At 37.8% G+C, this 13572-nt stretch overlaps 2 protein-coding genes across 2 annotated transcripts; both read left to right on the top strand.

The window, feature by feature from the left end:
* The first annotated feature begins 1883 nt into the window (after window positions 1-1883).
* Window positions 1884-3184, top strand: LOC140755092 (uncharacterized). Its single transcript, XM_073090288.1, has one exon. It carries the CDS (start codon window positions 1963-1965, stop codon window positions 3148-3150), a length of 1188 nt encoding a protein of 395 aa, XP_072946389.1. The 5' UTR covers window positions 1884-1962; the 3' UTR covers window positions 3151-3184.
* Window positions 3185-9673: 6489 nt separating this feature from the next.
* Window positions 9674-13239, top strand: LOC140755214 (uncharacterized). The gene has a single exon (XM_073090426.1). It carries the CDS (start codon window positions 9906-9908, stop codon window positions 13122-13124), a length of 3219 nt encoding a protein of 1072 aa, XP_072946527.1. The 5' UTR covers window positions 9674-9905; the 3' UTR covers window positions 13125-13239.
* The last annotated feature ends 333 nt before the right edge of the window (window positions 13240-13572 follow it).

Below are 13572 nucleotides of genomic sequence, written 5' to 3'. Positions count from 1 at the left end.
AAAAACTTTGTTGGTACGGAACCCTCCGGATTTGACTTGTACTTGGCCATTTATTATTTATATTATCATATTTTATAAGGTACTCATTACTTCTAATGAACCTGTATAAAAGACACAAAAAGAGTCCTATTTAAAGCTACTTAAAGAAAGTAATTAATTAATTTGAAGACATCGTGTAATGTAAGTTTACTTTCTATTTTAATGTTGTGGTGAGGCAATTCATTATTCAGTATTTAAGTGGTCGTACTTCGTTCGAGAACAATAGGAAATTAAGTAGATAATACTTGTGTACATTACACAAAAATACGTTTTTTCAATTTCCTTGCTCAAATAAAGTAAACGTTTTCGATAAAGATTGTAGTTAAATGAGGTGGTCTGCCTTAAAGGAAATAACTTTACTCTTTTTTATGTCCACCTGATGGTAAGTGGCTACTGCTACCCATCGCCATCTGTAATCGACCCCAGATAGTATTAGATTCCTACCCGAGGTTAGTCCTCGGGTAGGAATCTAATGCTGGAATGCCTTGGAAAAGTCTCCCTTACCACACCCTTCAAACCAGAACACAGCAGCGGTTAACACTCTTGTTAATAGGCAGAAACAGGTGTGGTGCGGTGGTGCCGCCGAAGTGGAACCACAAAGGGTTCTACCACCGTCAATTCCTTAAATAAAACAGCAGATCACTACATCCTATTTATAAGACAGAAACAGGTATTGTCAGATACCTACTGAGTTTACCAGTTATATACACTATCCTGTTTAAAGACTAGTATTATACACACTGTTATAAGTTTATAACTTTGATAAGTAAAATAGAAAGATATTTCACCGCTTTGAAATTGAATGCAGTCACAAAAGGATGATTTTATAATTTATGGTTTGAATTCTTGACAAATAAAACATCTTTTTAGAGGAAATTTACGTATAAATAACTAATACTATCTTATTTGACGAAATAAATAAATACGTATTTCAAACATTTTAGAGACATTTTAGAACGGAGACGTGGCAAAACTTTATTTACTCAACAATATCAATTCTCTAAATTGTTTACACTTTCTTGACAGAAGTGATCAATCTATATTTTACTCATCTAAGGTCTACAATGAAATTATGTGGACATTACCCCCAGTAAATTGACTTAGACAAGGAATCTTGGAGATAAGGCGGGATAATCATATTTATTTCCCTTGCATAATGTACTCTACCCTCCTTACATCTTCTGAAATTCCTTTGAAGCGGGATTAATATCAGGTTTTGTATGCCACATAAAGGCTTTGCGTCCCGTCAGTTTAAGGGATGCAAATATTTTCAGATTTCGGTTTCTTTTGACAAACAAATTATCTACGGTTTTATAAGACGCCAGTCTGGTGGACAAAAATAGTATTTCGTAAAAGCGTGCATTGTTACCGATTTATTAAATTTCAAATTATGTTATTTTTTTTGTTACAATTTCATTTTTAAAAATGCTATCAACATTATTGTTATAGCACCGAAATACGTTATTTAACTCTACATATATTTTAGTTACTCTAACTCTACATATAGTTAGTTTCTACATATATTTAATTATGATAGATATCTTAGAATAAATCAAATCAAATCAAAATTCTGTATTCAAAATAGTTTCTTTGCCGAGTACTTTTTGAATAGTATGTATCGTTAATTAGCAAGTAGTAGTGATTAGGTGATTTGGAATATTTAATACATAAATTTAAAGGAATTGGACTGGACATAAATTTTTCAAAATGTTAATTATACATAAATTCTGAAATATCTCAAGAAGAAAAGGAACAGATAATTAATAAGTTTAACTTTTTGGCCCCAAATATTAAAATTCTCGATAAGGACTCTCTTCACTTACTAGGTTCACCTGTTTTGCAGATTCAATTCCTTCATTCGCCCAAAATCAAATTCAAAATTTTCACAACGTTTCAGACAGATTATTTAAAATTAATTCTCATATGGCATTATTCCTTATTCGTAATTGTCTATTTGCCCCTAAATTTATATATTTTCTTAGATGTAGTCCCTTTTTCAAGTTTTCGAACATTTTAAATGACATTGATACCATCATCCTTAACACATTATCATCAGTATCTAATTGTCAAATTTCGGACCGCGCTTGGACCCAAGCCTCTTTACCTATTAGATACGGAGGTTTGGGAGTACGCAAAATTTCTAGTGTTTCTCTCCCGGCATTTTTGTCTTCAACTCATAGTACACAAGACCTAGTTTCGAAAATTTTATCAAAATCACTAATTACCTACGACGTTGCGTACATGAGTGAAGCCAAATCTGCTTGGGTATTGGCCTGCCCAAATCAAAATTATCCCAAATTATTACACGTCCAAAAATTATGGGACAAGCCCCTCTATAAATTAACCCATGAATCACTTTTGAATTCGACAGATGGTATTACAGAGCGGGCTCGTCTTTTAGCAGTATCGGAGCGAGAGTCAGGTTTCTGGCTACAGGCTCTTCCATCGAGCAACATAGGGACTCTTTTGGATAATTCCACTTTGTTCCTATGTGTGTGTCTGCTTCTTGGCTTAAAAATAAATGAGCCACATCGTTGTGTCTGTGGAGAAGGCGTCGGTCAGTCTGGTCATCACGGTCTGTCGTGTCAACGCAGTGCCGGCCGTATGTCGCGCCACGCAAGCATCAACGATGTCATCCGTCGGGCCCTTGTCACCATCAACGTACCGGCCACTCTAGAGCCGAAAGGTATAGTGCGTGATGATGGCAAGCGGCCTGGTGGATTGACACTCGTGCCCTGGAAACAGGGGAGGTCCTTGGTATGGGATGCCACATGTGTTGATACCATGGCTCCATCTCATATACAGGCGACCTCGATGCGTGCTGGAGCGGCGGCTGAATCTGCTGAGGCTGTGAAGCGGCGCAAATATGCTAACATCTCACAGAGTTACATGTTTGTGCCTTTCGCAGTCGAGACGATGGGACCGTGGGGACCAGAAGCGAAGCATTTCTATAAAGAATTGTCTTCGCGCCTGATTGAGGCCTCCGGTGACCCAAGAGCTGGAGCTTACCTCGGCCAACAAATTAGTTTGTCAATTCAGCGAGGTAATGCTGCTAGTATCTTGGGTACACTTCCACGGGGCAGCGATTTGGCTCATTTATTTTATTTATAAATTTTAGTGTTAATTTTATTAGTTTTAATTTATTTTAAATAGTGTTAAATTGTTTATTGTTTAAATTTATATTGTTGTTAAACTTAAATAAAATTAAGCAAGTAGTAGTTAATTATAATTCATCTTTAAATATCCAGTCTTCACATAGTCCAGAAAATCCGCAACGGTAACAAAGAACATAGTTTCTTCAATAAGTACGTAAACTATTTTGGCAAAATTGCGAGCACAGCTAATTCATGATATACGAGTACAGCAACATATAAAATATGTAGTAAAATCGTCCACAAAGGAGTCAACTAATGTACTGTTGGCCTCCAGATATTCTATAACATGACATCAAAAAGACGTATGTAAGTCACGAATAAAGTAGTGTCCGACACTGACGAGGGTGTAAGCCTTTGCACACATTGTGAGCTGCCACTTTGTCGGTGTCGAATTGAACGTGATTGACTGACACCTTAAGAGATGCTTAGGGTTCCGACCTTAATCATCGGATACTTTTGACATTTTAAACAAAAAAAATAACTATTTATATTTACTTATCCATTGCTTACAGGCCATTCATTAATTATTTTAGGATGATTTTGGCAATTTTTGACCCCCCTCCCCCCCTATTCTCACGTAAGTAAAGTAGTTTATGACACTGACGAGGATGCCTGTAAGCCTTTGCACACATTATGAGCTGCCACTTTGTCGGTGTCGAATTGAACGTGATTGACTGACACCTTAAGAGATGTTTAAGGTTCCGTCCTTATTAATGTCATGATTTCCGAATATAACGAATTCGTCGTCGCGGCGACGTCGTCAATCCACTACGATTCCACTGCTGGGCACTGGCCTACTCTTATGAGAAGGATTAGACCATAGTCCACCGCGCTGGCCAAGAGCGTATTGGTAAAAATCACATAGGTACTTTTGAGATTTTTTTTAAATCTTAGACAATAAAAATATATTGAGTGATTTAAATTCACTTATCCATTGCTAATTACAAGATTATTAAAATTAAATTTGTCTAGTGTTTGAATACTACAAGTACTATCCGAACTTTTCTTAACTTCATAGAATATTTTCTTGTTTCATACTTAAAAGAACGTATTTCGTATAATATTCGTATTATGTATCCATTTTATCGATTGTGGAAGGTAATGTTTTTGAGCGTATTTAGTAGTAATTATTACGATTTAGTGTCAAACAAACAAGCTGTAGGACTACCACAAGTACAAAACAGTTTACAAAAGTATTACTCGCTAGCGACTGCGTAAAATAAATGTATAAAAAATTGTACAGCGCCTCTGGTGGTTACTCGTAGAACTAAAATCCGTAGTGACGTAACTCGATACGTAAAAAACCTATCGGAATCAAATCGCTAGCGAATGTCATTATGATCTATTGCCATACAAATTCGGTCCCATGAGTCATTAATTTGACAGACGTTGTCAAGAAATACCGTAACGATAGTAGTTATGTTATTCACTAGCAAAATGACAATAGTTTTCTATTTACCATTTCTATAGTGGCGTTTCTATGCCAACTCATGGTAATGCTACTGGTTATGACCACAGACAAAAGTGACTTTTAGGTCATGTCATTTAAAAATAATTCTATAAGATGTTTGAGATTTTTCTGATTGATCGAACTGATATTATAGTATTGTAATACCGCGTACGGTATTTTATCTTACAATTCCTGCCAGGGAATTTATTCCCTTCCTATATTCACAATTTGTAACGTGAAAAGTCATATGTATATTTGGTTCCTGATTCCTCAAGGATTTTTCGTATGGGGAGATGGATATCGTATGGAAAATCTTTTCATGCATTTTCCTTTATCAACGCCTTGCTTGTGTATAAAATAACAATATTTTGTTAACTTTCCGATATGTTTTTGTTCATGAAAGAAATAAGGGTAATGTTGTGTGTGAAAGAAATGTTTTTCGAACACTCGATACTTTTTTATATAATATAGGAGTAGCAAACGGGCACGCAGTCCACCTGATGGTAAGTGGCTACTACCGCCCAGATAAATCAATGATTTACTGCAGATAAGATTAGATTCCTACCTAAGGTTGGCCATAGTTCAGCCGCTACCCCTGAGTACTAAGCTGGAACGCCTTAGAAAAGAATGTCGCCATTACCACACCTTTCAAACCAGAACACAGCAGCGCTTAACACTACTTTTAATAGACAGAAATAGATGTGGCAGTGGAGCGTAGTGGACATGTGATTTACCGTAGATAAGATTGGATTCCTACCTGAGCTCGGCCAAAGATGAGCCGCTACCCCTAAGTACTAAGCTAGAATGCCTCGTAAAAGTATGTCTCACTTACCACACCCTTCAAACCAGAACACAGAAGCTTAACACTGCAGTTATGAGGCAGAAATAGGTGTGGCGCTGGTGCCGCCGGAATCGAACCATAGAGGACTCTACCTTTAAAATACTAAACTACTCGTAACACTAATTTAACACAATCTGTATAGGTATGTGTTTCACACTTGAATGAGTGGCGAGAAAAAGAGCTACAAATTAAAAGAATGCAATACTATGCATTTCAATCGGTTTTACGCTCGAATTACTAAAGAAGTCGGATTTATTACAGTCTTTGCACATTTTTGTAGCGTATTTAAGGAATTGTTGTTGTACCATTAAAAATATGTTTATATTTTTCAATTAAACAGGGAATTAAACACGGAATAGGGAAGTTAGAGAAAGTTTTTTTATTGAAGTAGCAAACGAGCACGCAATCCATCGGATGGTAAGTGACCACCACCCATTGCCACCCATGACAATTTATAATCAATCCCAGATAAGATTATATTCTTACCTAGTTAGCACAGATGCGTTGCTATCCCTGAGGACTAAGTTGGAACGCCTTAGAAAAACATGTCTCCATTACCACACCCTTCATACCGGAACACGAGCGCGCTTAACGCTGCCAATCATTTAATCAATCGATTAAAAATGCAGAGAAATTTATTTTCGAAATCAGTTTCTTGTAAAAAAAAATATGTTTTTCACACAAAGAGGTTCTTAAAACAACACTCCAATACAAAACCGAATAAACATTACACTCGCCAAAAAAATAAATTCCCAAAATAATTACATCCCTTAAATTAAGGAGAAAACAGCAAAAAGCTCTTTATGTGAACGCTCCACGCATACAGATATTAATCCCAGCTCAAAGACATTTTAGGCCGCACGAGTACATTATGCAGGGAATAAATATGATCATCCCGCCTAATCCCTAAGAATCTTTATCTGTAAGCCGATTTACAGGAGGCGATGTCCGTCGCTGTCGACTTCCCTTAGGAACACGTTTGATGGCTATCGAGGAACGAGTAGCGACGGAAAGCGAGAAAATAAAAAGGATCTGTTGAATGTCAAAACGATTTAAGTATGTGAATAAAGAGGGCTATTAAAATATGTTTATAAGGATAGCAACATGTGGTAGTTAGGACTTCTGTGCCATTTATTGGTGATATGTGTTCATTGTGTAAATCTAAATCAAAATAAACAGTGGGACATAGCTATTTCTACCTTATAAGAACAATTAATAGCTATTTTCTTCAAGTTTGAAGAGTGCCGTTGGACAATAACATTTACGTAACGTTCCGACTCCTCACACACACATAACAGATCGTAACACATTTATGATTAATCGTAGGTAGCACTCAAATCCTTTATGGGAATCCGCTTAAGTATTGGTTCTCTGCGACTCCGCTTCTTTTTTATATAAGCAAAATTTTATTACTTTTAAATAGCTAATCTAATATATAAAATTCTCGTGTCACAGTTTTCGTTGCCATACTCCTTCGAAACGGCTTGACCGATTTTGATGAAATTTTTTGTGCTTATCCGGTATCTATGAGAATCGGCCAACATCTATTTTTCATCCCCCTAAGTGATAAGGGTTGTTCACCCTTAACATTTTTTTTATTTATATGGCAACACAACGTTTGCCGGGTCAGCTAGTAACTACTATAACAACGTTTGAACCTTGTAAGTTCCGAGGAGAGCGTGGCTGTATAAGTTTGTTAATCAATATTTTGTATTTTGTTGTATATCAGATAATGGATTTTACAAAACAAATGCATCTTCATAATTCTGCAGGAACCATGCAATTGACTGAATGACATTGCAATTGCTTCATCTCTGACATAGATAAGCGAAATCTATTATAATTCTCGTACACAGTGAGACGTACCGGTAAAAAGATATTTGTGTGAAGATTAGGGGATATTTACGAGTACAGCGACATTGTTTTTCGTATCGTCGGAGAAACCGTAAAAAGTTACAGCTTTCGTATGCCACTATCTATTTTTATTCGTCTGACCGCAAATGTAGTAAATCGGGTAACATCGTTAAAGGAATGATATGTTTTCGTCTACTAATTTTATGGATTTTGGTGCTCGTTAAAAATTCGTAAGGGATTTTGGGGATGCGTTTTGGTATTTTAAATAGCAAATCTATTAGTGTTTTAATGGACTGGGGAAGGTAATGCTTTTGAGTCTATATTTATAAACATCTACGTCTCTATTATTCTTTGGTATGTCCTGCCCAAAAGTACGTCGGATTCTCCTTTGATCCGTCTAAATTGTGGAAGTGACGTCATAGTCTATATTTTCGATCGGATTTTTTGTTTTTATATAAATTTGCGCTGTTTAAAATAGACTATTTTCGATACAATCATTTATTTTAAGAGCAAAATGGAGTCAACTTAAAGTCACATCACACATCAGACATGCGTTTTAAGTACATATCACGGTGTATTATGGTCACAGGCGTATCTATGTATGTGTGTAGGTAGGTGTGTAACGGAATCTTTGAACTCGATTTTTACCCACTTTGAACGGTCCAATTAATTTTAAATTTTGACCTCGGACCATTTTGAGGACAATTATCAAGAACCGATGACAATACACGATTTTAATAATTTCATCCCATTCTCCTCATCAGGATCGTCAGGAATCACGATTATCGATTTTCCTTGCGTGATTTTAGCGTGGTTTTTAAACTATAATTATTATGGAGTTTAAAAAGGTCCATCGGCAGCAGTGGCCACTTCAGGTGAACTGCTCACTTATTCCTACAACTTCAAAAACCTCACAGATCACCAGAGTCGAATCACGAATACCCACAATTTAAAGTGGAAAGTGTAATTGTTTGTTCTCAGTGCAATGCTACGCTTGAGATCTTGGGAATGCTTCGAATGGCTCTAATTGGATTTAATTGGAAAAGTATACTCTTCGGTCTTTGTTTTTTCCGAAACGATAGTGATCACTTACGGGTACTTTTCTAATGAATAACGTTTTTACACTCATGTACCCTTAAGATTCGAAATCTTTTTGTTTTATAGTTGTAGCAAACGAGTATGCAATCTCATCATCATCATCAACTCATTACTGCTGAGCACGGGTCTCCTCTCAAAATGAGAAGGATTAGGCCATAGTCCACCGTGCTGGCCAAGTGTGTATTGATAGACTTCACATACCTTTGAGATTTTTTTTTATAAATCTCTCAGGTATGCAGGTTTCCTCACTATGTTTTTCTTCACCGTTTTTGCAAGTGATAATTAATTTCTAATACGTACATAATTTCGAAAAATCAGAGGAGTCCGAGGTTCAAATCCCAGGCGTGCGTGCCTGGGATTTGAACCTCGGACTCCTCGATCGAGAGGCTGAGTTTAATCTCTAGGCTCTCACTGGCTGCAATCTATTTGATGTTAATTTCTACTGCCGCCAATAGACATTTGTAATAAACCCCAGATAAGAGTATGAGTCGGAGGTGTGATGTGTGTGTGTGAGATTATGAGTGAGTGATTATAATGAGATTTGTTGCTACCCCTAAGGGTTCAGTTGGAACGCGTCAAGAAAGAATAGCTTCATTATCACACCCTTCAAACCAGAGCACAGCAGCTTTTAACACTGCTGTTATTAGCCAGAAATATGTTCTAACTGATTTTCTTTTTATTTTTACCAACGTCGAAAAAAGACGAAACAGTCGAAAGAAAAGGTATGTACGTATACGTGAATACATTTATTGAGATAAGATTTATTCAAAAAACGCTACAATACCAGACCAAGGTTTCAACCCCAAAGCCTTTTGAGAACGCCGTTTATTTCAGTAGGCAGACATGCAGAAAATTGGGAAGGTCATTACACCGGCGCGTGTCTATAGACTGATCTAGATAAGAGAACATTTGTACAGTGTACACACAAAATGAAAGTATTGTAGATGTCTAAATGGTAGGTAGACGTAGACTACATTTATACATATGTAGATCATCTTGAAGTGTGTAATTCTTATCTCAAAGTTATGTTCGTGTTTATCTGCCTTAGAAGGTAGATAGCAGTAGACTAGGTATTGTATTTAAGATTTATTTATGAAAGTATTTAGGTTAATTTCTTTGAAATCGTGTACAGCCTATTATGCGTTATAGGATTTTTAACGACAAAGTTAAAGACTATAATATTTTATATAGCAGGTTGCTATGTAATAATTCAATTGACTTAGGAAAAAACCAACCCAAACTGTACGAGACTAAATTAGGGTGGTTAGTTTCTGGTTACGTAAAGCAATCCAATGCCGATTCTTACCAATGTCATTTTATAAGTGAACAAGAAAATATTAATGTGTCTCAATTCTGGGAGTTGGATTCCATCCCCTCCAAATATTCATTAACCAGCGAAGAACGTGCCTGTGAAGAAAAATTTAAAAGAGATACATATCGCAACGAAGAAGGCCGTTTCGTTGTCACCATGCCTCTAAAGAGGGATCCCAAAGAACTAGGAGATTCTTATGCAAGAGCAAAAACTAGATTTCACGCTCTCGAGCGTAAATTTCAGAGAGACCCTAAATTCAAAGAAAAATACGTAAATTTCATGTTAGAATATGAGAAGCTAGGACATATGACAGAAAATACAGCTCCTATTCACAATTCCTGTAATCATGTCAATTCATGTTCATATTTTCTACCACACCATGGTGTTTTTCGGGAGTCAAGCAGTACAACTAAGCTTCGTACAGTGTTTGACGCTTCAGCAATCACAACGTCCGGATTATCCTTAAATGACATTCAAATGGTTGGACCCACAATCCAGGATGATCTCCTATCAATTCTTTTACGATTTCGCCAGCACAAGATTGTCATTTCAGGAGATATTGAGAAAATGTATCGATCTATAGACATTAATCCTATTCAGCGTTCGTTACAACAAATTATATTTCGTTCTGACCCTTCTAAGCCGCTCAAAACATACACCTTAAATACAGTCACTTATGGCACAGCTTCTGCTCCGTATTTAGCAACTAAATGTCTTTCTTCTCTTTCTGATACAGTTGAAGATCCATCTGTAAAGTTAGCAATAGTGAGAGATTTTTACGTCGACGATTATCTAAGTGGCGGTAGCTCAAGAGATGAGGTTATGGTACAAACCAAAGGTGTAATTTCCACACTCTCTTCGGCCAATTTTAATTTACGCAAATTCAAATCTAATTCCCCAGAATTATTAAAGGAACTTCTCACAGGTAGCACCGATTCGGACCACTTTCTAGAATTCTCGGAAAATTCGAATACTCTTTCTAAAACCTTGGGTCTCATGTGGATCGCTGTCTCAGATACGTTAACCTTTTCAATAAATATAGAAAGACACAAGACGACCACCAAAAGAAATATACTTTCAGTAATAAGTCAAATTTTCGATCCTCTTGGTCTCGTAGGCCCCGTCGTAGTGGAAGCAAAAATTATCTTGCAAAGCTTATGGACATTGAAACTCGGTTGGGACGACATTGTTCCACATGATATAAACGAGAGGTGGTTATTATTTTCGCAAAACCTGTCTCATCTGAATACATTGAATATACCGCGATGGATACTTCAAGATAAAGCTATAAATGTCGAATTTCATGCATTTTCAGACGCCTCTGAACGAGCTTACGGCGCGTGCATATATAGTCGCACGTGTTGTGAAGACGGTACAGTCCATATACAATTAATAGCATCTAAAAATAAAGTCGCGCCGTTAAAGCCAACTACCATGCCGCGGCTGGAATTGTGCGCCGCTTTATTATCTACTCGATTATACGCCAAGCTAGTAAGTTCGTTAACAATACCTGTTACTTGTAGATTTTGGTGTGACTCTACTATAGTGTTGGGGTGGTTGGCAACTCCAGTTCAGCGTCTAAAATCATTTGTACGCAACAGAGTAAACGAAATTAATGAAAATACAGCCGGATATCCGTGGAGCTATGTGCCGTCTCTTGAGAATCCCGCGGATCTTGTTTCTCGTGGGGTCAAAGCCGATGTTATTAGTGCATCTTCACTGTGGTGGTCAGGACCACAATTTTTAAAACACAACAAAGATAAATGGCCCAAATTTCCCGTCATAAACGAGCAACAAGATCTACCGGAGGTGTGCAGTTTTGTTCATGGTGTGACCGAGTATGCAACCACAAATATTATTTCTGGACTTATACAAAAACATTCGAACCTAACTAGACTTGTACACACAGTTTCATATATATATAGGTTTTTGCACAATTGTAGAAACAAACATAAAAGGTTAGTGGGTAACTTAAGTTCTAACGAATTGCTTAACTCTATGAATATTATTTTAAGACAGGGTCAAAAAGAAATGTTTGCTGAAGAATATTCCCTTCTAAAATCAGGAAATCAGTTACCATTAAAAAACAGACTAGTATCTTTAACCCCATTTATTTTAAATGATATAATCAGAGTAGGTGGAAGACTCGATAATTCCCCTTATTCCTTTGATCAAAAACACCCCATTATTTTGTGCAGTAAACACCACATCACTAAATTAATATTTCGTGATAAACACTTAAAACTTTTGCACGCAGGCCCCCAGTTGCTTCTCGCAGATATTAAAAATACTTATTGGCCACTAGGTGGCAGGAATCTCGCAAGATATATTGTTAAACAATGTATCGTATGTTTTAGGCATAAATGTCAAACCGCTCAGCCAATGATGGGTCAATTACCGAAGGTTAGAACTAAATTAGAATTTCCGTTTTTGCACGTAGCGGTCGACTATGCTGGGCCAATCTTGATAGCAGATCGAAAAGGTCGTGGTTGCAAGTTACTTAAATCTTATCTTTGCATTTTCGTATGTCTGGCAGTCAAGGCAGTTCACTTGGAGCTCGTGACAGATTTAAGCAAAGACACGTACGTAGCAGCCCTGCGTCGCTTCATAAGCCGGCGAGGTAAACCCCAAACGATTATGTCCGATAACGGTACCAACTTTGTAGGTGCTTGTAATGAATTACAATCATTTTTCTCAAAATTAAATATATCTGGCGAATTGGCAGATGACGGCATAAATTTCTTCTTTGCACCTGCATATTCACCTCATTTTAATGGCATAGCCGAAGCCGCAGTTCGTTCCACAAAACACCATTTACAAAGAATTTTGAAATTAACACATTTAACTTACGAAGAGATGTCTACTTGTCTTACTCAAATAGAGGCTATTTTGAACTCACGTCCTTTAACTCCTCTGCCTACCGATCACCAAGACCTTTCTGTCCTTACTCCCGCTCACTTTCTGATCGGGCGAACTCTAACGTCTGTGCCAAGTCCACAGGTTGTCGAGCCTTCGAATATCAATACACTTCAACGCCATCAACGAGTAGAAGCTATAAAGCTACATTTTTGGAGAAGATTTTCAAATGAGTATATTTGTACACTCCAACAAAAAACAAAATGGAAGACAAATAAGAAAGAAATCAAGCTAAATACCATTGTTCTGATTAAGGACAGATCATCACCGCCGCTGGTCTGGCCTCTGGGTCGTGTCATCCACGTTTACCCTGGAGTGGATGGAATAACTCGTGTTGCCGAAGTTAAAACTAAAAAGGGAATAATCCGACGAGGCTGGAATAACTTGTGTCCCTTACCTGATGACGAAGAATTTGAAGATATCTCTTCAACCCGGGGAGCTTGTCCGCGCGTGCCATAGTCCGTGCGCCCGCGCAGTGGAGTCCAGAACCCCCGCACCTCGTCTGCCCTCCGGTCGCCTGCGCCGCCCCTGTGCCTCACCTCCCTTCGGTCGCCTGCAGCACCCCCCTCGCTTCGTCTGCCCTCCGGTCGCCTGCACCGCCCCCGTGCCTCACCTCCCTTCGGTCGCCTGCAGCACTCCCCTCGCTTCGTCTGCCCTTCGGTCGCCTGCGCTGCCCCCCGCGCGTCGCCGACCCCTCAACGGATATATGAGATGAAACCGTCGGCCGAAACAGAGCTACTAGAATAGATTTATTTTTGAACTACCTTTGAAGGTATTAACTGTATAATGTACCTTTCAAGGATTCAAGGATCTCTTCAAAAGGTATTTTATACCGTGGTAGCGTCACGGGGTTATATGATATTCTTACCGTACTAACCCAGGTGGTCGTCCTCGTAGCGCGTCTTCA

The sequence above is a fragment of the Epargyreus clarus genome, unplaced genomic scaffold, assembly GCF_041222505.1.
Source record: "Epargyreus clarus isolate Ecla_fem2 unplaced genomic scaffold, WU_Ecla_fem_2.2 ptg000032l, whole genome shotgun sequence".
NCBI classification, from domain to species: Eukaryota; Metazoa; Arthropoda; class Insecta; order Lepidoptera; family Hesperiidae; genus Epargyreus; species Epargyreus clarus.
This window is presented reverse-complemented; position numbering and strand designations above follow the sequence as displayed.